General features: G+C 43.2%; 1 protein-coding gene across 3 annotated transcripts in view; it reads right to left on the bottom strand.

Moving 5' to 3' along the window:
• Arid1b (AT-rich interaction domain 1B) overlaps positions 1 to 27,732 on the bottom strand; it is a 350,225-nt gene that overhangs the window by 203,278 nt on the left and 119,215 nt on the right. For all 3 annotated transcript variants that reach the window (XM_031352241.1, XM_031352240.1, XM_031352242.1), the window contains exon 4: positions 16,288 to 16,398. In XM_031352241.1, coding sequence (XP_031208101.1) covers positions 16,288 to 16,398 — 111 coding nt within the window. The remainder of the gene's footprint in view (positions 1 to 16,287; positions 16,399 to 27,732) is intronic.

The following is a 27,732-nucleotide window of genomic DNA, read 5'->3' as shown; positions in this document are numbered from 1 at the left end:
GAACCCATCTGAGAACTGCAGCCCACAGAGAGGTATCAATGGTCACCAACAGGGTAAGGATCCCTTGAGGCCACAAAAAGGACTAGGTCATTAGAGAGCACATGCAGAGTTACTTCCCACTGCTACCAAACAAGTTTTCCCAAATCTATAACAATTATTAAAAACCCTTAGGTTCTGCTTCTCGGGTGAACTTTCTCCATCCCTTATTTCTGAGAATGAGACAGGGAGGCGGAGCCATCAAAACAACAGACTGAGCAGATACCAAGTGCCTTCCCTCCAAGAACACACAAAAAGGCCTAGACCAGGATAACACACATAAGGGTGAGTGCTTCCTCAATAGCCAGCTCCGTGGCTCACCCATCCAGGACCATGTTCTCAATGACTGGTGTTTGAGTGAGTCTCAGAATACTTCTCTATGCCCAGTACCCAGGCCGCCCGTGGTCATACCTAAGTAGTTACTAGTGCAGCTGGAAATGGAGGGAAACAATACACACAGAGAGAAATGAGGAAGAGTCAGCATCTCACCTCTGTTACCTAGGTGAATACTCTCCCGAATAGGAGAGAGGTCACCACCTAGGTGGCAGTGCTGGACAGTTTTATGTCAATCTCATGGCAGCTAGGGTCACTGTGGAAAAGGGAACCTCAATTGAAAAAAGTGCCCCCCAACAGATTGGCTTGTGGACACACCAGTGTTACATTTTCTTGACTGATGATTGATGGAGGATGGCCCAGCCCACTGTGGAAGTGGTCCTAAGTTCTATAAAAGGTCTTGCTGAGCAAGCCATGGCTTCTGCATCAGCTTCTGCCTCCAGGTCCCTGCCCTGTGTGAGCTCCTACAATAACTTTCCTCAGTGATGGTCAGTGCTGTGGAACTGTAAGCTGGGACAAACCCTTTCCTCTCAAGGGGCCTTTACTACTGTCTTTATCACAGCAATAGAAGCCCTAATGAGGACAGTGACCATCAATGCTCTTCCTTAAAACCCCATGCCCCTCAAAGAGACTGTTTCATTCTGAAGGTCCCCAAACCAGGGAAGCATCCTAGACTGTGAACCACCCACATATACACTCATTCTGGGGCCCACCTAGCAAAGGACTCAGGTCATCCTCCTGACTGATACTCAGCTTGCCTGCTGCAACTCTGCCTACTAGGAGGGACGAGGTCTACTCTCAATACAAAAACACTATCAAACTGGAAATTATGGACTTCTTCTTTCACGGAGAAAACTCAACTGCACGATAGCATGGCTGTCACAATCAGAAATTACATTTAACTTCTAATTATTAGTGTCTTCACACATGCCTCATCGGAAAAGTCATGTATAAGCCCCAATGAATACTTGCTGAAAAAGAGCCTGTATATCACATGCAGAGGGCAGCTACACTGCTTTGCTTTGGTTAAAGTCTCTTAAGATCATGCTGGGCTGATGGATAATATACACCTAGAACACACAGACTCACTACACACCTGGAGTAGGGAGGGCATCAGAGACCAAAGTGTCGAAAGGTCTGTCCTTAGCCTAGTTTGACTTGTAAAAACACTTATTATGAGATGTGAACTGACAAACGCCACAAATCTAAGAATCACACTAAACACAACAAGTGCCAGATTCAGGATCTTAATAACTGTTAGCAAGGTTCTGCATGATGCTCTATACAAACTAGAGAGTGTGTCAACAGGAACACTCTAGTTCAGGGGCATGGCGGGTACATGCCCTAAAGCACTTTCCCTCCAAGAACAGGAGTGTGAGGAAGCACGTCAGCCCACCCACTTTCCTAAAGTGTACTGTAACATGCCTCTGGATACTGTCTGGTCATAGACATCAAATTTGTAAGTAGGTACTAAGACAAGCAGAAGTGAAATCAGAGAATTGAAGGCCCAGCAGAGGTGGGTGTGGCAGAGGATGAGTAGAGTCGTCTGTATAATAAAGAGTGAGGCAGGAGAATTGCCTGAGCCCCAGAATTCAAGCCCAGTCTGAGAAACACAATAAGAGTATTTTTCTTTAAAAAAAAAAAAAAGGAAAGAAAAAAAAAGATGATGCTGATGTTAGGATGGAGATATATAATGGGGACAACCAATTAAAGAAACTACTTAGCCTTGTGGGGTGAGGGGGGAGAAAAACAGATATTTAAATGCCTGGACCAGCCTTCTCTTAGGGGAGAGATTTTGATTTGAAAAGGGCAGAAATAGACCTCAGAGCCAAGCTGGGTGGTGGCAGCGCATGCATTTAGTCCCAGCACTTGGGAGGCAGAAGCAGGAGGATCTCTAAGTTTGAGGTCAGCCTGGTCTACATACAGGGTCCCCAGGGTTACAGAAATCCTGTCTTAAAAAACCAAAAATAAAACAACACCCAATACACAAAGGAACTCCAATTCATGATTCTTGAGTCATCCAGTTAACATAAAGACAGATCCCCTAACTAAGTTACCTAAGTAAAAGATTTCATCCTGTGATAAAGTCTGTATTGTTCGGCACTGTGACAGAATCAATTTATGTATCAAGTGAGCGGAAACATGGATATCCTACCTGTAAGCGTTCGGTCTATTCCTACATGGAATAAGTCAAAGGTATTACTTCTAAAGTTACATCAACTGAAACCTTTCAAAATGTCTCATTTCCTCCTCCAAACGAGTAGAGGATAGGGGGGCATTCAGTGAGGGATCACAACAAAAGTGCTTCAAATCCAACACTGCTACAGCTCACCACAACAACTGATCTGCCATTACTACAAACACAGCTTTAAAAACTTCACTCTTAAGATTTTAAAGCTTAGGCAGTCGTTTAACTGTGTTCCATGTGAGACTGTGAAAGATCAAGCAGATAATGGGTTAAGTCTGAAAACTAAAGCAGCAACAAAGCAAGTCTGACTCTGTGTTTGAAAAAGCCTATAAAACGTTACAAGCAAAACAGGAAAGCCCGTGTTAATAATGCATAAACCAAAAGAGAGGAAAAGCTACCCATTTAATGGAATAATGCTTTTATCCTTGCAGTTAAAACGAAATAAACCATGACTATTAATCTAGTAAGACCATGTAAAAATGTAATTTTTAAACATTTACTAAAAGGGTAGACTTCAGTAACCACTCTAAAAAGCAAGGCCTTGTGTACAGCAGTGTTTAAATGCTAAGCACCAATCTCTGTCTGCCTAGGCCATTACCCACCCTGTCACCATGGCAACGCTAACAGTAAGCCTGACTTCAAAGACAAAGATGTAATTTCAGACTTCCAGCAGCCAGAGGGAGTGGTAAGAATATTCTACCCAGGCAGTGTCAGCTGATGATAAATTATAAAAATATCCAGGAACGTTATGAGGCGGACTATACCACGGTCTCATATTCCTGGGGGAAGACCTGCCTTAGTCAAGCATACCAGGAGATGCTGGGAGTAAAACCAAAAGCAAACAGGAAAGAACCTCAATATCATGGCACAGACTTCTTGCTTCTTCCTTGCTCCCAGGAGAAAATGTAAATAGTTTCTACCACCATGGTTTTCTCACACAGAGTAGGAGTGACTGAGGGTCTGCATGGATATTCAGAGGACTTGCAAAACCACCCCCATGACTGCTAAAATGAATGCTTATGGCTGTTTCATAGGAGGAGCTGGGCCCACATCTTTCTGCACTGATCTTAGAAGAACACCTGCCTTCCCCCTCCTTCCCCCCAGCTTTTCTTACAACCACCAATCACAGAATGTGTAAGTTATGGGCTTAAAAACACTACAAATGAGTAAGGCAGGCCCAGCAGTAAACCAGCTGAACCATAACTAAAAATCAAGATCTCAGAGTTGAAAACTCACCAAGTTCTAGACAAGTGTGGTTGTGGAAATTCAGGAGAATCTTGCTGGAATTAAAGTCATCCTGAAAAGTTTTTTTTATAAAGAAGTAGAATTTTCTTTTTCTTGAAGTTAGTAACAAGATAAGAAAGATGGGCCAAAAACAAAGGCAGATCAATTATTATATTACTGTCTGTAAGAATAAATACAATGTAACATGAATTCACTTTCTGCTGAATAGTTCTAAGCCTAAGAGTTAGTTTTCTTATAAAAACAGGAACAGCAAAGAGTCACCCCTTTCATGGACTTGAAAGGCAGCCCAAGCTTTCTACCCAAGAGAAAGAGCTACAGTTTCAAATTAGGGCTGTTGTCCTTTGTCCCTTCTGGCTCCTTGGCAGGCACCCAAACCCTCTCTTTAAAGGGTCAAGAGCTGTGACTAAAGTATACCTGGAGGCTGAGTTGCTTCCCTTGACCTCTCCTTGGGGTCGAGACAGGGGAGTCAGGCCAGCCAAGTCTGTCCTCAGGAAGAGCTAGACAGACAGGCCTCCTGTTCTCAAAACCTCTGACCTGACATTGTGCCCAAATCTACAAGTTCATGAAAGAGCATGCAGATCTCAGCACACATGCACCAGACGGTGGCCTCAAGTCACCAGTACAGGGCTAGCACCTAAAATCCCTGCCATCACAATCCCACCAATTTCATAACTAATGGAAAAGTCAATTTCTCCCGTGAAAACACAAACCCAAAGTTTCAAATTACAAAGGAAAACATCACCTTCACTCACACCTATCTCAAAAGAAAAATCAGACTATAAAACTACACTTGCAATTTAGCTATGTTATTAAGTGAGTTTTCATTCTGCTACATGTTTATGATTAAGGGAACTATTTTAAAAGTCACCATGAAATATAAAAATGGGCTCAATAAACCACTCCTTTGGACATAATTGCTAGATTTATAATTTTGACAGTTAAACGAGTCAATCAAGTTCTAGACAAAAAAAAAAAAAAAACTTCAATTGTCCATTCAGTTGGGTGGCAAGGCCTCATTTAAGCCCCTTATAAGCTTCCAAATAATACAAAATCACAGCTCTAACTGCACAGAACAGGCCTCTATTTTGGCATCAGTCTCATTACTTTCTCAGGATCATTTTATGTTTCTTTATAGAACATTTCCTTCTATAAAATCATAGAAGGTCAAGTTCCCTAAGATATAACATATTTTGCCTTTCTATTAAAAATTATATAACCTCAAATTTCCCTCTTCACCCCGGTAGCTGGGACCCAGCCTTAAACTGAACCTCCATTGTGGTGAAATCATTATCAGGGCTTGTTTGTTTTTCCATCCTACCCCACCCCCAACAAATTGTAATTTCTTAGAGCAGCTTTTCTTTAAATGGGAATGTTGTAACTTTAGGTCAACTCAAGTCCTTTCAGAAGCACTAGGGCTACTCATCCTGAATACAAACATCACAGGAGACAGGGTCCTTTCTTACAGCAGGCTTCTCGCCATCAACATCAGTGCCCACTGATCCACACAAAAATAAACACATTTCTTTCTAATTCTCAAGCAAAAAGCAATAACGGACAGCTGCAAGAAAATTCACCCAAGCCACTTTCATACACTTCCAAAGAGAAAATGACTTTGATCATTACGTTGGAGCGTCCGGATCGCACTTTGTAGTAAATACAGAATCTGGAAGGTGGAATGTATTCATGGTACTTTTCACACCCAACTGTTCTAATGATCCTTAGCTGTTTAGATGAAGAGAAAAGCAGAGCTGAGCTGACCAGGACACCAAGGACACCAGAAGCTGCCACTAAAAGTGAGAACAGGTGTTTGTCTACTTTAAAAACACTCACGTTCATTTCCTCTGTAATCTCCCCCAAATCTTCACGGGGTCTCTGTGTTAAACACTGATAACTGAAACGGAAGGAATAACAGAGAACCAGGAGGAGAAACCCCAAGGTGTGAGTGCCATGGACACCCCAAAGTGATGGCTTTACTTATCATCATCCGAACAGCCGGGATGAAGACTCAAAGACCAGATAAACGGGGTTGATATTTAATATAGTTATTAGCATATATCCTTCCTCACCTCTCTCTGAATGTATCTGTACACATACATATGTGCACAGGGGCCATACTACATGCACATACCTGTGAGCACATACATGCATGAATTTTTAAAAATTTTTTAGATGGGTTTTTATACAGACTGGACTGACTTTGAATTCCTAACCCTTGCCTATACCCCTCAGGCTCTGGGATTACAGTCCACAAGCACAAGCATTTTAAATTAAGGGTTACCACTGGGTACCTAGCTTGAAAGTGCATGCAAGCCTGACGGACCATCTCAGGCTCCCCTACAGATCTGCTGCCTAGAATATTTATCAGTGCTTGCTACATTGTGCACCAAGCAATCCTCTACCCATTTACTTTTTCCTTCTTTCCATCACCTTTTGTACATTCACAGATAGCACCACAAGGTAGAAGCCAGAAGGATGAACTCAGGTCACAACTGCTGCTCTGTTACCAACTCCCACTCTTAAGACCACTCAAGGCCATACAGATGAGCAGGACACTTTGGCATTTCAACTGTCTAGCCTAGATCTGCAATTTCTCAGACCTAGTTTATAACATGAAACCTAAAGGATTTGTACTCTTTATCAGTTAGTTGCTCCCAATCAAACATGACTCTGGCTTTGGTAGTTCAACAAGGAAGGAAGAAAAAGTCCAAGTTTGTGGGAATTTTTATTTTATTATGAAATCTCAAGTTACATTTTTCTTATCTTTCCTTCTGTGTGAACAAAACCCACTGAAATGAGGAGTCACAGCAGACTCCACACTGCAGAATTCACACAGCAATCCATAAGGGGCTTAGGGCTGGGTTAAGCAGTGGAGTCAGGGACTGGGGCTGAGGCAGCAGGCTCACAGTGAGCCTGCCTCTACAGAGGCGCTCCTGCTCCTAAGGGCTGGTGAGCCACGGATCCCAGGCTCTAAAGGCAAAGTGAGGGGGATGAATAGACTGACATGTTTCAGTGAGGATCTGTATGTGTTGTGTCACACACATATGTAAAGAGTTAAAGATGAAGTCTCTGGGCCATAAAGTCACTGACAGTACCTGCGTGAATGTTTTATCAACCATAACTATGTTTGGTCAAGTTGGTTTTGAACACCTGAGCTCAAACAGTCCTGCTGTGGTATCCATGGTAGCTAGACCTGCAGATGGCATCATGAAGACCAGTTTGGACACACATTTAAAAATCATTAACCCCAAACTGACCATAATGCATCAAAGATGGGCAGGAATTTAATAGCCTGTCTTTATGTTTAAAAAGTCAACCAACTAACAATGATCAAGAAATCTGAAGGAAGTCTGTCAAAAGAGCTATGCCAGTGCTACTGTAGCACACAGGCAGGAGAGGTGCTCCACCCAAAGGGTGTGTGCGGTGTCCTCCCTAAAGCCAGCATGGGCACGGGAGTGTCACAGCACTGACGTGTCCAATGAAAACTTAAGGCAGAACATCCCTGCAGCCTTGCTCAGACTGCTAAACAGTAGAAACCTAGGTAAAACAACAAAATACTTTTGTAAAATCGTGTAGGCTAAAGGAGAATTCTAGAACTATATGTAGATGTTAGTTAGCAATAGAGAGTATTAAGTAACCTCAGAGGTACCCCTGTTGATGTCTTACAGTGGAAGATATTACAGTAAAAAACAAGTATTAACCAAGTCATGGTGGCGCATGCCTATAACTTGGCAGCAGAAGGGCTGAGGCAGGAGGTCCTCATGAGTTTAAGTGGGCCTGAACTTTACAATGAGACCAGACCCTCTCTCAAAATATTATACTAATAACACTCATAAGAAACTAGTGAAATAATTAAATAATTATCTATTTCTTTTATTATTTTTACATCTAATACAGCCATTTAGGCATAAGAAGTAATCATTAATTGTTAAATGTAATTTAATTTCTGAGAGAGAGTCTGTACTCTATTTGAAGATGTCAATATTTAGGGATGCTAAGAAGAGCCTAAGGGGAAAGGGGAATAACTCAGAAAATATTTGGGCAAAATAGTTGCACTTCAAAGAGAGCTCATCCTGTTCTAAGTGTGAAGCAGGCAGGCAGGGCCCTTGGTAACCTGTGGAGAACTGATCTGGGTGGGGCTGCCAGTCCCAGAGAAGCAGCAGCTGACTGAAGTGAGTCTACAGAGGCCAACCACTGGTAACTTTCTATTTCCACATCTGGGAATTTGAGCTCAAAGCAGACAAAATCTGAATCAAATTAAATACATAAAATGCACACATGTAAACTGGTTAATATTAATCCTGTCTTGCTTTGTTAATTGTCTTTGGAGACTATAATGTGTTCCAGGTTTAGCTCATAAAACAGCATTTAAAACAAAAACAAAAACAAACGAACCAAAACAAACAAACAAACCAATAAAACCAAAACTTTTGTATCTCTAAAGCAAAGGCTCCCTGTTTTCATGGGGAATAAAAGGCAGAGGCTTGGTGTAAAATGAAGACACTGGTGGGGGGTGGGGGGGGGGGCAGAGCTTTCCTCCCTCCTGAGTCCAGATGGAGAGCTAACCTAGGACCTTGCACAACCCGGGTGAGGAACTGCTCTGCTGTGAAACTATATCCCTGGCCAGGAAGAGCGAGGACATCTACAGAGTTGAGAAGAACCTCTTCAGGCACCATGTCATTTGCAGGACTTTAAATGTACAACTGCTCTCACAGTGCTCAAAGGGGTAGCCTTCTGTACAGACTAAAAGAGAACATCTTCTGAAAATTTCATGTTAAAAAAAAATCAGGTTCTCTGTCACTTGAACTCTCCATAAGGAAAAAAGAAATTTGTATACTAGGTCCCCAAATGCATACATCGAAAAAGTATGTATATTCATTCAGGGAAGAGGAATCTAAAGCAAGTTAAACTAAGAAATATTCTTCCAAAATTGGCAAAAATCAGTCAAAAGTATATCAAGTTGAGTAATGCAAAGGAATCTATGTTCACTGGAAAATGAAAGTACGGTCACATTTCTTAGTGACACACACTGTGTCATCCTAGAAGCAAAGTCAATGAGACAACCCACGAAGACACACCTAACAGCTAACGGCTTTTACTTATTTCTCTGTGTGTGCATATGTGCAGAAATTCATGTGTACATGCTATGTATGGGTGTATATGCACACAGAAGCCAGAGATTAATGTCAGGCTTTCTCCAATCATCTTCTATCTCCCACTCCAAGTCACTGAAGCCCAAGCTTGCCCAGTTCAGCTTGTCTGGCCTGGTTATCAAGCTATTTGCCCCTTTCTCTCTGCCTCCTGGCACGGGGTTCACAGGGATGCACCTGGCTTCCTTAGGTGGATGCTGGGGATCAATCTCCAGTCCTCAGGCTTGCAAAGCGAGTACTTCACCAACTGCCTACCCTCTAGCCCACTACTTTGCTTAGTTCTTGAGTCTGGGTACGCTATTTTGGCCAAGGTACTGCTAAGAATACTCTATTATGGTCTACTCAGTGGCTTATAGAAAATCTTTTCCCAGTACTCTCTAAATTACCTCCATGAGTTCACATGAAATTCAAGCACAATAATGCTGTCCTCTTTTCAATTATCAATTCCTATCTGTAAGACCGTGCCTCAAAAAAAAGGGGGAAAAACAAAAACAAAACAAACAAACAAACAAAAAAACAAACAACCACCATCACCACTTCCCCAAAAGAAAAAAACAAAGCTTTGTAAAGCAGAAGGCACCTAGGATTTCCTACACTGGTATGTGGAAAGGGCCATGTTTTCCAGGCACCCAAACAGGGATCGCTGTGGGGGGCATCTTTACAGCTCCTGTCCCTTCCCAGGGCATTGACTGTTCTTTTACTAGCAGTTTATACTATTCTTTAACTGAAACTTCTACTCCTGTATAAACCTTTTGAAAATAGTAGTCAGTAGGTATTGGTTTACTATTCTGAAGGCAACCTTACTCCAAAGCAGGCAACTACAAAAGATCCACCCGACACCCAGTCCTGAGCAGGAGCTGACAGTGGTCCTCAGCAGCCAGCAGCACAGGGGAGAAATAGACTAGGGAAGACCCCTGTTCCCATCAGAACACTAGAGACACTGAAGAGTGCACAGAGATGGAGGTTCGGGGTAGCAGGAAGCTGCTACCTTCCCTTGGTAGACTGTGTATGTGTACAGATACATTCAGGCTGGCCTATTTTATAGAGGATACTCACCATGTCACGGCTCAACACGTATCAGAAAGCAAAAGTTAATAAAGAGAAGCAAAAAGATTGGTAACACACTCACTGTACTTCCCAAATCAAAAGCAGAGGGGAGGGGAGAGGAGGGGAGTGGTGTAAGATACACACACACAACCCAGAGAGATGCAAGGCATTGGCCTGGAAAGAGCTCCAGAAGTGCAAGAGTTACTCCCAGGGGCCCAGGCTGTCAGTTAGGAAGCAGAGCAGGGCACTCACGAAGGGCACAGTACAGTTCTCAGCACACACACTGCATGGCTTACAACTGCTCTGACTCTGCTTCAGGGCTCTAATAGTCTTTCTGGATTCCATGGGCACTGTATTCACACACACACACACACACACACACACACACACACACACACACTAAAATCTTTGTAGAAACAAAATATTTATTTGGTAGCTCTTATAGAATATGGAATAAACTTGGCAACATTAGAAAGGAGTGAAGAGTTCAGAGAGCACAGACTGTCTTGCTTCACAAAGCTGGCTGTCCTTTGGCCCAGTGCAGGGAGGCATTCTTGGCCTACACACACACACACACACACACACACACACACACACACACACACACACACACACACACACACACACACACACACACACACACACACACACACACACACGCACACCCCACTTGAGTCCTGCAGCCTGCTCCTGAACCCACTTTCCACCTTGCACTATAGCAGGCCTTGCGGAGACAGTGACAGGTGTGCTTGCCTTTCTCACCTTTCTCACAGACTCGCCTTTCCCTAGACTTCCCATGAAAGACTACTACACTGGTCACACGAGCAGGGCATAGCGTGAGCCTCTCAAGCTACTAGGTGTCTGATGGTAATAAAAGGCCAAACAAGGCCTAGGCCAAAGTTCCTAACCATGTTTCCCTTCACTAAAATCTAAAGGGCACCAGGATAGCAGGATGGGCAGCAGGAACCACACAGAGGCTCTCCTGCAGACTCACCTCAGGCACCTGACTGCTCTGTAAGAGAGAAGAGAGAGCTCAGCTGTACCTCTCTTTCTTAAATACTAACAGAAAAGGCCTACAGTGACATGATGGAGATGAAGGGTGTTTTGAGGCAACTCAGTCTACAGAACTCATTTTCCAAAGAGGAGCAGCAATCACCCTGAAGCAGTATGGGTTAGCTCCTCAAGAGCAGAGCTGAATGAGGCCATGAGTTGAGCTGTGGCCACTCAACACCTGCACAAGCAGGTCCCCTGGACAGAGCGTGCCTTCTATACAACTCATGGCAAACAGGTCATTTTTGTAAGAAAGAGAAGGGTGAAGGATGCATGCTATTTCCAAGTGAGCATTTTACAAATCTCAAAGAGCAAACAGTCCAGTGGTCAATACTTGTGTCCTAACGCCATTCTTATATAATACCAATACAACAGTAGCTACCTTATAATAAATGAATGTCAAAATTACTTATTTAGAATAAGAGCTAGGCGGTGGTGGTGCACACCTTTAATCACTGCACTCGGGAGGCAGAGGCAGGAGGATCTCTGAGTTTGAGGCCAGCCTAGTGTACAGATTGAGCTCCTGGACAGCCAGGGCTACACAAAGAAACCCTGCCTTGAAGAAAAAACAAAATTAATTAATACATATCAGAAATAATATTCACCTGTGCATTGAACTACCATATGTGCAAGCACCTACATACTGACTAGTGCCAATGGCCACTGCTGAGGTCTTGGAAAGGGCTCACAGGACAGGCTAAGTAGGAAACAAGTGGCCAGATCTCCACACCACAGCCTGAAACTGGGCAAAACCAGCTGTAGCACTGGCTGACAACATTACCAGCAGCAAGCTTTGCTCTGGAACAGAATGGATGCATTAGAAAGAAAAGCAGTTGAGGAAGCTTAGCCACCTTTTTGCAGCTTAAAGCTTTTCTCTCTCTTTTATTCCAGGCTTAAACAAAGTTCAGTGGGCCATCCAACTGCCTGTTTTAAATTACAGACTGTATTTTAAAATAGAATGCATGCGCAGCGTGCTCCCAAAGCTAGGGGTGGGAGTGTTATTCACGGAAAATTGAAGGCTTGTTGAGTCAATAATCTTTCACACAGTAACAATTTTCAGCTAAAATTTCTTGACCCAAACAAAGGAAAACAAGACCATTCAGTTATTTTACAACAATTTAGAGAAGGCAAAAGAAAAAGAGGGGGGAGAGAGAAAGAGAGAGAGAGAGAGAGAGAGAGAGAGAGAGAGAAAGAGAGAGAGAGAGAGAGAGAGAGAGAGAGAGAGAGAGAGAGAGAGAGAGAACTCTAAAGTCTTACACACTGTGGCAAAAGAAAAGAAAATTTTGGTTTTGGTTGAGGGAACCTTCTATACACATATTTATTCCAACTCTTAAACTGACAGTTAATATTAAGAATAGTTACTTGTAGATCCAAAGAAACATAAACAGTAGTAACCAGTGCACGGATGTGGATGCCTGCTGGTCACCTGCTCTCCTTACAGCAAACAGATGTATGCCTTCTCATCGCCTGCAAAGTGAAAATCTGTAAACTGAGAGCCATTTCCCAGTAAAGTAGGATAATACACAGCAAATCACCCTTGCTACCTCCCACTGGCCAACATCCTACCTGGCCTGGAGCAGGGAGAGGGAGAGACCACAAGAAAGGAGATGTGGTACTTGCCCTGTGGGTACCACGGCCAAAATCCAGACAACAGGAAAGGGTGTGAGGGGTCCTGAGAATCACAGATCCTCATACAAGGAAGGAAAATAACCACTGTAATGTATCCTGAGGCTCTGCATACCTGCTCAAGCCCAGGCTCTGGGAGCATGCTCAGAAAACAGAGACCTGCCACCACACCTTCAGGCTGGTACCCCCACCCCACCTGCTGGCCAGAGAAGCAAATTGTCAGGCATAGTGGCTTAGGTGTCTGGGGTGAATCTGGGATGTGCCTGCATCCTGGACAGCTAGATCAGCCACAGAAATGCTCCACGGCCCCACCCAGGTCATCTGAAAGCTGTAAGCTAGGTCGATTTTGTGTGCAGATGTTTCTATTAATCAGGAGTGTGAGCATTTATCATCCCTTACTTAATGAGCTTCATTCATCAACTATAGATCATCACTATCCTTCTATTATCAAAACCAATATCCTGCAAATCAGTTATGTCCCAGCCCTTCACAGCCTCTGGCTTGGCCACAGTCTATTTTTACAGCATTCCCATAGTCCTCCATTAACTTTTAAAGAACTAATTGACAGCCTTACAGAATGGGCTGAAATTCATTTCCCCCACATGTTAAATGGAAATCTCCAGACTGTTAGATGAGAAAGTCTGCAGAAAGTAAACTTAGTTTAAAATCTCTTTTTAAAATTGAAACAAATTTTTGAAAGTTAATGCACTGTCCCTAAGCAAATGTCTTGGCTACACTGAGTTTGAATTTCCTACTGTGGGGAAGTGAATTTAGCTTAGTAACAGAGAGTCAGCATAGTGAGCACAAGGCTCTGGGTTCATTCCCAAACGAACAAAGTAAACAAAATTAAAGTTAAAGAAATTTCCATTTATTTTACCAGATTGAAGAAACACTGTGTGCACAAGCATTTTAGTGCTTTAAAAGCAGGCTACAGTTCTTTTAAAATATTCATTTATTCAAGCTTTCCATTTTATTTAGGCTTTTCTTTTCCTGGAAGAAGTCCAAACTGTTCAAGTTTTATTGAATTTTCATTTACAGAATCCATATTTAAGTGGGATACTGTTTTGGAAGAAAGATGACATACACTTCCCGCCTTGCTCGGCTCTATCTTCTCTTTCTGAAATGAGCGCCAAGGCCACAGGAACCCCCAGGAAGGACAGTTATGGTGTCTCTACCTGTTCACCTGGTTTGAGGGAATGTTGTATCTGGGTGGCCCATTCAGACTCTCCAGGAAGAATATTACATTGTAAGACACAAAAAAAAGTCATATGTCCCTTTTCCATTTTCCTAGAACATCAAAATTGTGTTTGTATCTTTAGTGTGAAACTGACCCAATGATGGCTAATTTCTGCAAAAGCTACAATGGCAGAGTATCCACCTACAGAGCACGCTGCCTAGGGGACCCCCCTGCCTAAAGGGCTCCCACATACCCCAGGGAGCCCCTACCTGCCCAGGGGCCTCCTCCCCCTGACCTGCACAATGCATGCCTCATCTAGAACACTGTAACCCCCAAAGGCTACTGACACTAAGAAACACTAAGCAAACAGCCCACGCCACACACAGGCAGTAACCATGCCAGAACTTTCAGAGCTACCTGAAGACACATGAGATTTCTCTTTCATTAACTTGTAATTTTTTTAAGCATTTAAAATGATTTGAGAAGAATCAATCAATGGAAGACAGCTACACTCTTAACCTTTTCATGACAACCATTTAAATCAAGTTCAAGCTACAAACAAAAAACTTTCCAAAGAGTTCACCCAGCAGCCATTCGTCTGGTAGATTTAAGTTCTGCAGAAACCTGTCAACAGGTTGAGATAGGCTTAGGGCTGCACTGAGAAGTAGGAATCAGAACCCCAGCTAAGAAACCCTCTCTGTGTCCTCTCACTAGTTTCCAATCATCAAAGGAATCACAGCATCAAATTCATGGACTTTAGCTGCACCATTAGCCTAACATCAATGTTCTTGTTTTCAAAATGCACAGCCTCCTACTCCTAATGTTATTAAAGACTAAAACGAACACAGACAAACCAGACTCTTTCCTTAAAGGCAGGACTTTCGTGTTGATACTTTATCCCAAAAGTGTATTTTTGATAATAACAGGTTTTGACAGGCATCTACTGTCTTGTTTAACACCCCTACTGTAAGAACTGTCAGCCTGGAGTACCCCACCCCCTTCACAAAGGGCAACTCCACAGAGGGACACAGCACCATTTAGCTGACTGTGGAAAATCAAACTCTTTGCACATCAATCTCCTGACTTTTCTGCTTGAGGAAGGCGGGGTCAGGAATCAGGTTTTAATGACTTAAGGGAACTTCCAAAATAGCCAATATTTATAAAGCTACCCCACTGCCTAGCACTGTCCCTCTTCTATCAGAACAAGTACTATCTATCAGAACAGGGCAGGCACAGTGAGTTCGGGTAGGCAGAACTGTGACCCCCATCTACTCAGGGGTTGGGGGGGATTGTGGACAGACTCAACAAAGTGGTTCTTTCCAATCTGGGACATATGAATGGCTCTCTCCATGTCCAAGAAGACTGGTATTTTGAAGAAAAGAGAGCCTTCCTTTTTTTGATTACTCCCTTTTATATACTCATTAGTATTTTACTAAGAACATTCGTTCTGTGCTACAGTGGCTCAAGTTACAATGATTAGTGTTTGTCTGTTACTTTTTCACAAGCAAAAGTGTATATTACTAAGAAAAGAACCCTCAAGCTACTATTTGTCTAATTATCCAGATTGTCCATTTCTTCCCTAGAAACTCAAGATCACCAGGGGAAAGCAAATTTGAAGAAAACAAATGGTTTTGAGAATAAAAAGTTTCTGCCAATGTAGCCGTCACACCTACGCCATCAGCCACTGTCATTAGCCTAGAGAGGACACAAATCAGAGAGGCCAATTCAATACCCTAAGAAAGATCCCCAAGTGATAAAATGAACAGTTTGAAACCAATGGTGGGTTTTAAAAAACTTTTTATAAAAAAGGAACCAGGTATAAACTAAGGAGTCAAGGTAATCATAAAAATTCTAATGAAAGCATTAGCAAGTGTCACGAGAAACATGTCTGCATAAAACACTCAGGGGCTAGTGTACTTGATCACACTTTGGCAGTTATGTGAGTTTACAAATTGAGATACGCCCAAGGTCTGCAAAATAACAGAGTACATACGCTATAGGGTTTGCTATAACAGGCCTTCCAGCCTGTCTTTTCCTGGCATGCTTGCTTCATTTACTACCAGTATCATGAACAAAGAAAAGTACAGAGTACAATCAAATGCTAATGTCCTAAGGGAGGAAGAGCTTCAGGATAATTTTTATATTATATGCTATATGCCAAGATTTGTCAATAATTGAAATACCAGTACATCTAAACCCACACGTCAGCAAGGAGAGCTGAATAAGTAAAAGCTACAGAAGTAGACACTGCCAAGGTAGCTGTGCTCAGAGCTTAGTGTTAGCTCTCAAGAAAGAATCCTAAAAGCCAATAGTTCTTAAATAAATCCAACACCTAGAAAGTTCTCTCCTGTGTGTAATATAAAGCAGAGCAGGCAAAATAATCATTTGCAGAATCCTTCAACTCATTACATTTTCCAATCAGCATAGTAATGTCTTACTGGTAGACTCGATGGTCTTTCCTGTTGTATTAAATTCAAGTCTTCGTGGTTGGATTTTCCAGGGGCCAGAGGAGGCTGAGATCTAGTTCCATAGCCTTCCTGAGACATGTCCTAGACAAACACAAACAAACAATCCTTCATCAGTATCTCTGAGTGTTAAGTACATACAGTAGACAAATTGAAACAAGAGTTGATCATGATTAAATATCAAGTGATGTTACATTTTAGCCAACACTTAAACATGTAACAGCTGTCATTTAATAATTTATCAAAAGCAAAAACAGTGATGAATCAATGACAGAAATAAATAAGAATAGCAGGCATATCAAATATGAGACTGTACCATGGGACTGCAGTTTTGTGGGTCAGAAGTCAGTTGTCACCCCGCAAGGCAAGCCACAGACAAAGCTCACTGTATTACCTCATCCTAAACTGGGATATACTGCTTAATTATTCCAACGTGTAAGAGCATGTGGGGACTGTCTCAGTACTAGCCCAGGCTGGCCTTGAATTTGTGATGATCCTCCTACCTCACCCCCACAAGTGCTAGGATTACAAGGGTGAGCCACCACATTTGTATAGCTGAACTATGATTTTGGTCAAATATTATTTCAATTTTAAAAAATAATTAATAACATTATTAACAGCTGAATCTTAAAAATGCCCTCCTAAATATCCACAGAAGGTCTGAGTTTTTAGGAAACCAACCAACACCCAGGTGTGGAAGGCCCCACAAACCTATGTGGCATCATCTTTAGAAAACCACATTAAAGAACAAAAGCCAGTGGGGGCGGAGGGACAAAATACAAAACACCTGCCTGCAGAGAGCTAAGCTAAGAAACTCAGCCTTTCTCTCAGCTCTCTCCAGGCTGCAAGGTCTGATGTTCTGTTGAAACAGCACACAATCCAAATGCTGCCCCACCTCACAGACCCTGCATAGCAGGTCTTGGCTATTTAATACATGCTCATTGGAGCCAAAGAGAGGCCAGAGGCTAAGAGCCTATTGCATAGCTTCTTACTTGGCTCTGAAAGTTGAAGAACCAGTTTCTAATGGGAGAGGGGAAATAAAAAGAATGGGAAACTACTACCACCAAGTAAAATGTTCTCCCTTTTTCTGTCAGTTCAAATTGGCCTTAAAGAACCATATACTATTTCTATTTTATTAAGTAGTACATGGAAATTAATGTCTATTAGTAAAATTCTCTAAGAAGCACCCACCCCACCCCATTCTCACACAGAACACACTGCAAATCCCTGGGCTTCTTAAGCCAAGAGCTGGTACTGGAAAGTCTATGAGCTACACAAACTGGATTTCACCAGGCAGCACCAGCCAAGGATCAGTGCAAGCTATCTTTAAACTGGCTCTAAGATAAAGGTGCAAGCCCGAGAACAGCATTTCATAGATCCTTACAAAAATCTCCAACAAAACTAAGAAGCTGTAGCAAACCAGGTCCTTAGTCTGTACAGGCAGTATATATCCTGTATATAGTACCCACCTTTCCAGACTGGCTCCCCTGCGGTTGCCTGGGTTTACTTGGGAGCCACATCATGAGGCAGTAGGAGTGACACCTGCCACCCAACCACCAGAGCCACAGCTCTACAATCTGGCTGCTTGCTGGGGGTGACAGTTTGGTTTGTGGGGGCTGAGCAGGAGTTGGAAGATTATTATCACCTTAATCCCTCCCCCGACAAAACAGACCTCTACTTGTTACAGTGATGCCTTGCTATGTGCCCTGAAGTTCCCTGAGAGCAGCAGCCAGGATTTCAAATCAAGTGGGGCAAGAGGCCGCATTCAAGGTCCTTCACCCTGCTACAGAGACAACACAGAGGTGCAGCAGTGTTGCCTCACAGTAGGCAAGAAAATGAGGAAGCCCTGTTTCACAGCACATGTGCCTGGGAGCCCACCCTTCTTCAACTAGCTTCAGTCAGGAGCCACCACGGGCTACACCAGGGCCTAAGCTTTGATGTTTCTTTCAAAATGAACTGCTTCTTTCTTAGATGGCATGAGAAAAATATAACCACAGTTGGCATACACTGCAGCTCTATAAATCAAGCAGCCATAATTCAATAAGCAATAAAAGATAATGCCAATATCAGAAAAATACATTTAGCATTATATTTCATATATTTTTAAAAGCACATATTTATATTGAAAAAAATCATTGCCATCTTTGATTATTTATAAATAAGGCAGTATATACATATGAACACTCAATAAATTTATCTGCCAGTCATAAAAAGTCAAGGCTCTTCAAAAATAACAATGTCCCATGACAATTCTACCGTGCACAAGAACCAAGTGCAGGAATGTGGTTTGTGATCTCTGAATGCTCCCTCATCTCACCTACAGACTTAACAAAAGATGGGCTCTGAAGTATCTTCATACAATGAGTCAGAAATAACTGGGAAACTTACCCATGACATGGACGGACAAGGCCAAGTATTCACACTCAGAACATTTGAGCATCTGATAAACAGAGTCCATGACTGAATGCCTGGCATGGACCACTCACTCACTCCATTTGTTGCGAACATTGTCATATTACAGCATGAGGCAAGGTCAGCTGGAACACAGCAGGATCCCAATTTACTTTAAGAGTGACAATGAAGAGTGCAGGGGAGCTGGCCCAGCCACTCCTTACTTGTCTGCTGTGAGGTGGGCTGGGTGAAGAGGCGATTCCTCCACTCTTGTAGTTGATAGAGCTGACCCTGCCTCCTGCCAATGGTGGCACTGGGTGGCCTAACCAGACTAGTCAGTGCTTGGGCACTCACACTGAAGATAAGGGAGAACCAACATGCTGACCAGCTCAGCTGCTACCCAGGCCCAGATCCAGGGCTCTGTGTTGGCAAACCCCCAAATCTCTATCATCTTCAAGAGGTTGGGATGCATGGAAGGGCCAGTCCTGCTGACCCAATGCTGCACGATCTCCGTGCCACAGGGCAATAACAGGATACCCGGGAGGAAGCCCAGGGAAGATCCAATATTGATGCTTTCACGGAGGCCAGACCCATAACTCATCACAATGAATGTTTTGCAAGTGAAGATGTGTGGACAGAGGGGGACACATTGTGACACACTGCATGCAGTACTGTGGGATACACTGTGACACCGGTGAAGTGAAGTGTTTTCTACGCTTGTGTTTTGTTTGTTTGTTTGCATGTTTCCTTTTGGGGAGGAGGCTGCAAGGGCAAAGGGCAAATAGGGCTGATGGGGAAGCCAAGCAGGACTGAGTGTGCATGTGCAAAGAGTAAAGGAAAAGCTATCCTGAGGATCTAGTACATAAGCCACTTGCTTTTTAGCTCTGGGAAAGAAAAGGTCTGTAGGGGAGGGAAGAAAGCCGGAGTGATTCCCATGATACAAGTTCAAAAGATACAGAGATGGAGAGTAAAAAGATGGTGTCCTTCCTAGTTCTCCTTCCTCCACAGGGGTACTATATTTTTTATTTTTTTAAATAATCCATCTCTCCTTAGTTGTTCACTGGGTACAAATTACAATTTGAACATTTACATTATTTTTGCTATATTTACAGCTGGCAAATGCTTTCTGTAGATGAGCTGGCTTTCAGTCCCTTCAAAGTACCCATACTGATGTACATTCATGTTGTTTTCCATCTTTACTTCCTACAGTATTACAGTAAGCAACTCCATGCATATATATTTCATGTGAAATATCCCAATAGCACTATTCTCCACCAGTGCAAATCCATCACAGGCCTGATATGATGAACACTGACAGATGCTAGCAAAGTGCTCTTAGCAAAGGAAGTGGCAATTTACAGTCCAGTCCATCATTATGGAACAACACAAACAAGATGTTTATGCTAACGTTACAATATCTACTGCAATACAAAAAGTAGCCAAGTTAGTACAGTGGAGAGGTAGGTAGCCCCCCCCCATCACCAAAAGAATGAATACAGACTGTAAGGCAAAGGGAATGGGATGATCAAGGTAGAGGAGAGCAGTCACAGCAAAACAGAACTCAACAGGAGATGGACAGGGACCCACTCAAAGTGCAGCAGTCTACAAGCTTCACGGCCCAATGGAGAGCCAGGAATAGAAACATAAAGCAACTTGGGAGATAGGGGTGGGGAGGAAGACCTGACCTGGAGATGTAGCACAGTGGTACAATGGATGTACACACACTGGGGGAGGGGGAATCTGCTTCTTTAACATTCTGAATTCAGAAAGAATGTCTGAGCAGCTGCATAATTCCAGTGTCACCCTGGCCAGAATCTCTGGCTTCCTCTGTCTCCCTATTTGGAAACTGCCACCACCCGTTACAACAATCTCTTTGGCCTAAGGCAGTTCACCGGGGCAGTGAAGACACTCCACAGCCCAGGACAGAGTGCAGGAAGAGGCTTTGCATCAGCCTCCGTCTATCGGACAGCCCCGTTCTGGCCCTGCTGCGCACCATGCAGTGGAAACGGTGCATGATTTGCCCGGCCACATGCACTCACACTGCAGTCTCAAGACTGATGGGCAGTTACTCTCCATAGCTGATTGTAGACAACAGAAAGCTTGAAGACTATTGCATGGTGAATGATTTTTTTCACCTTTTAAGTTATCTTTCCTAAATTTGTTTCTTTATCAGCTTTAAGACTTTATAAACACTTCAAAACACTTATTACAGTATCATGAATAAAAAGTTCAATACAAATTCCTCTTCACAAATTCCAATGGAAGAGCCCTCTTTCTTTCTTCCATTATTATGTAGTTAAGGCCTGAGGGAAGCCAGACACAGAGGCCAATGACTTCAAGCTGGTCCCCTCCATCTTTTGTTCCAAGTCCCCACAATGACCCCACATTGACCAATCATCCATTTCTCTCCTTTAACATGGCAACATGTAGGAAAGTTCACCTTTCATGTCCACATATAACTCGGAAGCCTCCACCTGCTCCTTCTACTTCAAGCCTTACCTCCCAACTGGGACTTAGGCGGCCCACACATTTGTTACTTCCTCTGTGAGCATGCACACCTCATATACCCCAACCCCAACACATATCTTGTTCATCCTTCATCTTGCTAGCTGGAGCCCCTGTCTACTGGGCACCCTGTATTACAGTCTCATACCCACTTCAAGGTCTATAGAATACTCAGGGTGATAATTCTGGAAATGCTTCCTTGTGCCTATGAAAACAGCATCCATGATGTGTGGAGAACAGCTCTCCATGCCCTCAAAGGCTGTATACAATGTTACCCCTTACAAGTCCTAGTCTCACTAGGCCTCAAAGGGCTGCTCCCTCCACCTCTAAACCCCAGACCTCCCTGCATCCTCCAGGGGGGTGTCTATGCTGCCTACAGAATCCTGCTGAAAGGATTTCTAAAACACCGAGACAAAACTCCTGAGCCAGCTTACATGGGTCATCAACAGAACTGGCTCTCCCACAGTAAGGATTTCTTGAGGAGAAGGCTGCTGTCCTCCTGGATATAGCAGCAGCCAGGTAAATGGCTGGCATGAGCTCTCAGGGCTCACACCCCAACACCAAAATAAAAAGCACGAGGCCAAACATACAGATCTAAGCACAACTCGGCTCATGTCCATGTCCATGTTAGCAGCTACACTGCCTGCGAGCAACATGCTACTAGAAAGTTTGCTGTCTGCTTCTGCATTAAAGCAAAAAGACAATGTGAAAAGATACTAAAAATAAACTGGAAGCCTGGGAAGACTGCAGAGATCAGCAATGGCGGCACTGAAGGCCGCAGGTCAGGACACCAAATCCCTGAGACTACAAAGCAGCAATCAAAGTCTGCAAGGAACCTACTAACACCTTAGATCAAACTACCAACATTTTAATTTTAATTATTTTTTAAATGGGCCATTGACATGGTTCAGCAGGTTAAAGGAACTTATCCCTGAAGAGTAATGACTTAAGTTCGATCCCTGGAACCCACAAAGGAAGGAGAGAACAGACTCCACAAAGCTGTATTCTGATCTCTACATGTGATCTACACCACATTCATGCCACAGATCATAAACACATCAGACATGCAACAATGAGCTTTTAATAACAAATTAGAAGGTCTGAGGAACAAGCTGAGGGACTCAATCTGAATATCTCACACTGGGATCCCACAACATGACTCAGCTCCTTCAACTGAGGAGGACATCACAAGAGAAGAAAAGAGGGAAAAAGAGACGAGGGAAATAACCAGAAGTATACAAGTAAAAACTATTGACCGGTGGCCGCAGAGTTGCTGGTTCAGCCACTGAAAGCACTGGCTGTTTTTGCAGAGAATTGGGTTCAGTTCTAAGCACCCATGGCAGCTTCTAACTACCTACCTGTGACTCTGTGGGCATCAGGTATGCACATGGTAGACAAAGTACAAATGTGTCTCAATGACTTAAGATTATAAAAATAAAAAATCTTTTAAAAAGGTGTTAGCCCAAGATCAGACCTAAAGGGCCCCATGTATAGAGTTTATTTCCAGACAGCAGGATGAGCTAGAGCGTAACAGTGTTAGAATGCATGAGCCCTGGGTTCAGTTCCAGGGAAGGATGATGGAGGAGGGATGGACTAAGAAAATACAGGATGGAGGATGTAGAGGAATGGAGACCACCTAACTGGGCAACGCTAACTGGGCAACGCTGAGTAGCTCAGTCATGTCTCCTGTTTGTCACTGAAATATTCCATATATCCTGCTCCAAAGTTCCTCTAGCTCATATAAAGATCACATGACCAAAGCCAGTGATAATTATCACTGGTTTTTTACTGATTCTAAAGCCAGTCCAATTTTTAGCTTCAGTTAAAACCATGCTCTCCTAAAAATAACATATATAAAAGTATTGATGCATTTACACATACACTAACACATGTGCACATGCACATCAGTGAATCCAAAGGATATGTGCTTCAAACACTAGTTAGTTTCTCTGCATTTAAGGGAACAATTTCTTTCCAGATTTAAAGATACGCAAGAGGAAAGGCAGGCTGGCCAGTGCGGGCCACAGCACTTCTTCCTGATGATTTTCAATAATATTCACAGTGGCGTTCTCACACAGACATCTGCCATCAGCAAGTGGCAGCTGACTACTGCACAGGCTGAGGAGACAGCTGTACCCTAGACCTGTGGAGAGGGTGAGGCCTGGATCGTGCCCACGATCGTGCCAAGGAATCCTGCAGGCAGCACTGCGAGCTTGTGTCCCTTCCATTCCTCCCTGAAACATCAGTGCCTGAGTGAGAAGTGGAAGCATGTGGATGACTAAAGTCACATTCTCTAACGTTAAGGACAACTCAGGAGTGGAGGGATAAAGTAATTCAGCTTTTTGTTTGGTTGGTTGGTTTTGGTTTTTTGAGACAAAGTTTCTCTGTGTAGTCTTGGCTGGCCTTGAATTCACAGAGACCCACCTTGCCTCTGCCTCCACCACCTGGCAGCAATCCAGGTTTTTAATAATCAACTCATTAAAAAAAAAAATCACAAAGCTGTAGTCCTTCCTTCTCGGTGTACCCAACAGGGAAAGGCAGCATACGTTAATATCTACCCAGTATCCAAAGACCTCTGCTCACAATTTGCTACCAAAAAAAAATTCTTTTCTTCATCTATAAAGCCTAGCACTGTGCCTGGCAAAAGCTAACTATCCAGTTAGTATCGATTATCTTTTTAAATTTAAAACAGACTTAAGAATTAGAATGGAAATGTTAATTCGTCTACTAGGACACTATCTCACAGCCATATCAGTCCTTCCTGAAACATATCTGAAACACACACTGATATGTGGTCAAACCCCTCGTGTGCCAGGAATTTTCTGGCCGCTTTATTCCTTCAACAAATTGGCCTTCATACTGACCCCTGAGATAGATCAGTGCGGCTGTTTCTCAGGATCTGTGAAATACTGGTCCTAGCACCAGTGACACATGGGCACTCAAACCTCTTCTATAAAGTGCTGTCACACTTGGTGAGAATCTAAGGACCTATCCTTTACTTAAGCCATGTGGAATGCTCAAAATACATAATGCAATGCCAATGCTATGTAAACAATTACATCACAACGCATAAAAAAGTGTCCATGTTCCTCCTGCTCCATGCATGGTATCTAAGGGCACACACCCAGAAAGGCTGCCATGAGTAGACAGGTGAGGCCCTCACAGATGACGCTGTGGCCTTCACCAAAGGCCTACATTCCTGAATTTGGAGCATATGACACTGAAACCTGTCCTGAAATTGGAGCTGATTTTGTAAGGTAGCTTATGTGGTCACAGGGTTAGGAGATCCTCAAATCAGTTTACTGGGGAAAACTATCAACATAGAATCAACAGGGGAACTCATCAGAAAAATATAATTTCACTGAGATTTATAAAAGCAGACTGATTATGAGTAACTGAACTTAACATTATAATTTTTATAACTGAAATAAAAATAAAATTAGTAAGGACTTCTCAACCACTGTTAGTGCGTAGTAATAGCTCTAGCTCCTGATTAACTCTAGTCTGAATAGTTACCTACACTGACCACCTTGTTATTGTGCACATGCTTTAGTCAGAAGAATGATAGGAGGCACATGAGAGCCTGACAGCAACTTCTCTAAGAAAATGTATGAACCCCACAGGCTACATAAACAGAACCTTCGTTTGCCAAGGAGAGAGAACCACAGGCTTTCCAACTAATCTCCAAGAATGCACAGTGCCACCTGTAAGTGTTGTCTGATTCCTCAAAAATGCTGACTGAGTCAAAGCTACAAGAACCGAAAAGGTGACATGGGAAGACTCCGCCGATGACACACTTGCTTTGCATGAGGACCTGAGTTCAGTTCCTAGCGCCCATGTCAGAGCTGGCTTTAGTGGGATTACAAGAATGGGGGTTACAGCCATGGGAGGTGGCTCCCAGAGTGTCCCTGGCAGTAAGCAACAGCCCTGTGAGTCCCAGATTCCAGTAAGAGAAATGCGACAAGAATGATGAAGCCAGATGGTGAGAAAGGATGCAGAGGTTGCCCTCGAACCAGCCAGGCCAGCCTACCGTGAAAGAGACTCTCAGATAAGGTAGACTGTGTCCCTGAGCAAGACTGTAAGGAACTGAAGGAAACAAGACCGAGGACCAAGGAGTTTTAAAAGTCAATGAAAGTCAATGAGAAACAGCCTGTACTTCTGGGGCTCAGCACACCAAATTCTCTCCAAATTAAGACACAAAACAGATCCTGTTGAGTGTTTACCAGGTGTGTAATAACAACTGGGCCCTTTAAAGGATGTTAGAATGGAGCCTGTGAAGGCTGGCCTGGGGCCTCCTCCCTCACTGTGGTTTATGTGTTAAGTGTACATGAGACAGAGGACATGGCATACACCTTCAATCTCAGCATCCAAGAGGCAGAGGCAGGGGAGCTCTGCTGACTTAGAGGCCATGCTACACAATGAGTTTGAAAGCAGCCAGGGAATGAGGAGGAGGAAGAGGAGGAGAAGGGAGGGAGAGAGGGAAGGAAGTGAAGGAAGGAGGGAGGGTGGGAGGGAGGTAAGAGGGGGTTTAAAAAAAAAATCACACTGAAGAGACCTTGGATCCAGGCAGCCTCATCTTTACTCATCTGTGGAAGCTAGGCTGTATACATCACTTCTAAGAATTAACAGAAAATCTAGCTTGCTTAAAGATTGTTCTCTCTCTCTCTCTCTCTCTCTCTCTCTCTTTCCCTCTCCCTCTCTCTCTCTCTCTCTCTCTCTCTCTCTCTCTCTCTCTCTCTCTCTCTCTCTCTCTCTCTCTCTGTGTGTGTGTGTGTTTTCATATTCTAAGGATTCCTATAATTAAAAGAACTAAATTGCCAGCAATGTGAGACTTACCATGAATTTACATTTAATTAAATATGAGAATCACTTTTGTGAAGCAAGGATGTATCTGACATACTTGGCAACTAGTAAAATCCTGGGGTCCCTGCTACATCAGAACTGCCAGGATTCCTGTCCTGTGGGCAGGGAATTTAACAACTTACTTCAAAAGCTAGCATAGTCTACAGTGGTTTCCAAGGAGTGTCCTCACTGGGGAATTTTACAGATAGAAGCATTATTGGGTCATGCCCCAAATTATTGAATCAGAACCTCCAAGAGTGGATGCCCAACAATCTGCGCTCTAAACACCAGATCGGGAAGCAAATGGGAAGGCTGTCACTGATGGCCTCTAGGCTTGACCATCTGCCCAACTCTGGAGCACAATGTGTCTCCACAGTATAAATAGCAATGAAAGAGACAGGGAACCTATTAGATTAAAACACAGCTGCAACCAATCCCAAGTCCAGGCACTGCTTCGATGTGGAGTTCCAGTGTTACAGTAAGAGATTACTGTACCGTAACTGTATTACAAGACTGGGAGGCACCAGTTAGCTGTGTATAGGAGTGGCTCTCAAATTTGGATGTAAATCCTGATTTCTGGTAAAGTTAAATACTGACACCAAAGACCTCCACAGACAACAACTGGGACAGTAAATACCCTGCACAATTCTGATATGAATGGCCCCTTCTTCCCTCCTCCCTGCATTTCATGAGTCCTCACTGTCACCTGTCAAACGGCCTTTCTACCCCCTACTGCTTTCACCAAGTGAACCCAAAGAATAAGCACAGTCCTCACCTCATACTCCTAAGTTTTAGGGGAAAGAGTCTGCAAATGAGCTAGCTCTGTTGTCCCCTTTAGTATGTGTGGTGGTTGTGGGGATGGGTCCACAGGCCACACTGGGAAACCCCAGCCACAGCACTGCTATAGGCATTTATGAATGTGCTTCAACTGAAACACAATACATACACAGCTTGTTACTCTACAGAAGAACTGTCTTTCATCAAAATGACTGATAAGGAAGAACTTTTACTTTGTTCCTTACTTTTCTGTGTGTGGTGTTTTGCCTACATATATGCTTGTATGTTTTGCCTGGTAACCATGGAGGCCAGCAAAAAGAGGTCAATGGGTCCCCAGGAGTTGGAGTTATAGCCTCGAAGAGGATGCTGGGATCATGAAACTGGATCTACTGAATCTGCCACCGATTTGTCTCTAAATTGAGTGTCCTTTTCAAACTTTATCATACTAAAATGAGCACTTTAAATTCAAATGAAAACTGCTACAAGTACTGAAAAGAAAAACAGGGGAACCACCAATTTTCTCACATCAGAAATATAAGTATCAGGAGAAGAAAAAGGTTATAAAATACATGAGCTCTGATAACTCTGAACCTCTCCCCAGGCTCCAGACAACAATGACCTGAAGATCTACTCTCGCTATTTTTCTGAACAGACCCAACACTACAAAGCACATGCTCATGGAAGGTCTGGGAGATACTCTGGCCTAGACCATACTCTATCACTTTTCTGAAGAAAATTAAGTGTTCAAGTAGACATTACTATGTTATTCCTCAATCTCTGATTGGATTCCCCTTTTAATCCTCATTTAATCTTTTGAAAATGCTAAACATGGCTGGGCAGTGGTAGTACATACCTTTAATCCCAGCACTTGGGAGGCAGAGGCAGGCAGATTTCTGAGTTCAA

Source organism: Mastomys coucha, unplaced genomic scaffold (genome assembly GCF_008632895.1).
Source record: "Mastomys coucha isolate ucsf_1 unplaced genomic scaffold, UCSF_Mcou_1 pScaffold5, whole genome shotgun sequence".
NCBI classification, from domain to species: domain Eukaryota; kingdom Metazoa; phylum Chordata; class Mammalia; order Rodentia; family Muridae; genus Mastomys; species Mastomys coucha.
Note: the sequence above shows the minus strand (reverse complement) of the source record. Positions and strands in the feature narration are given on the sequence as shown.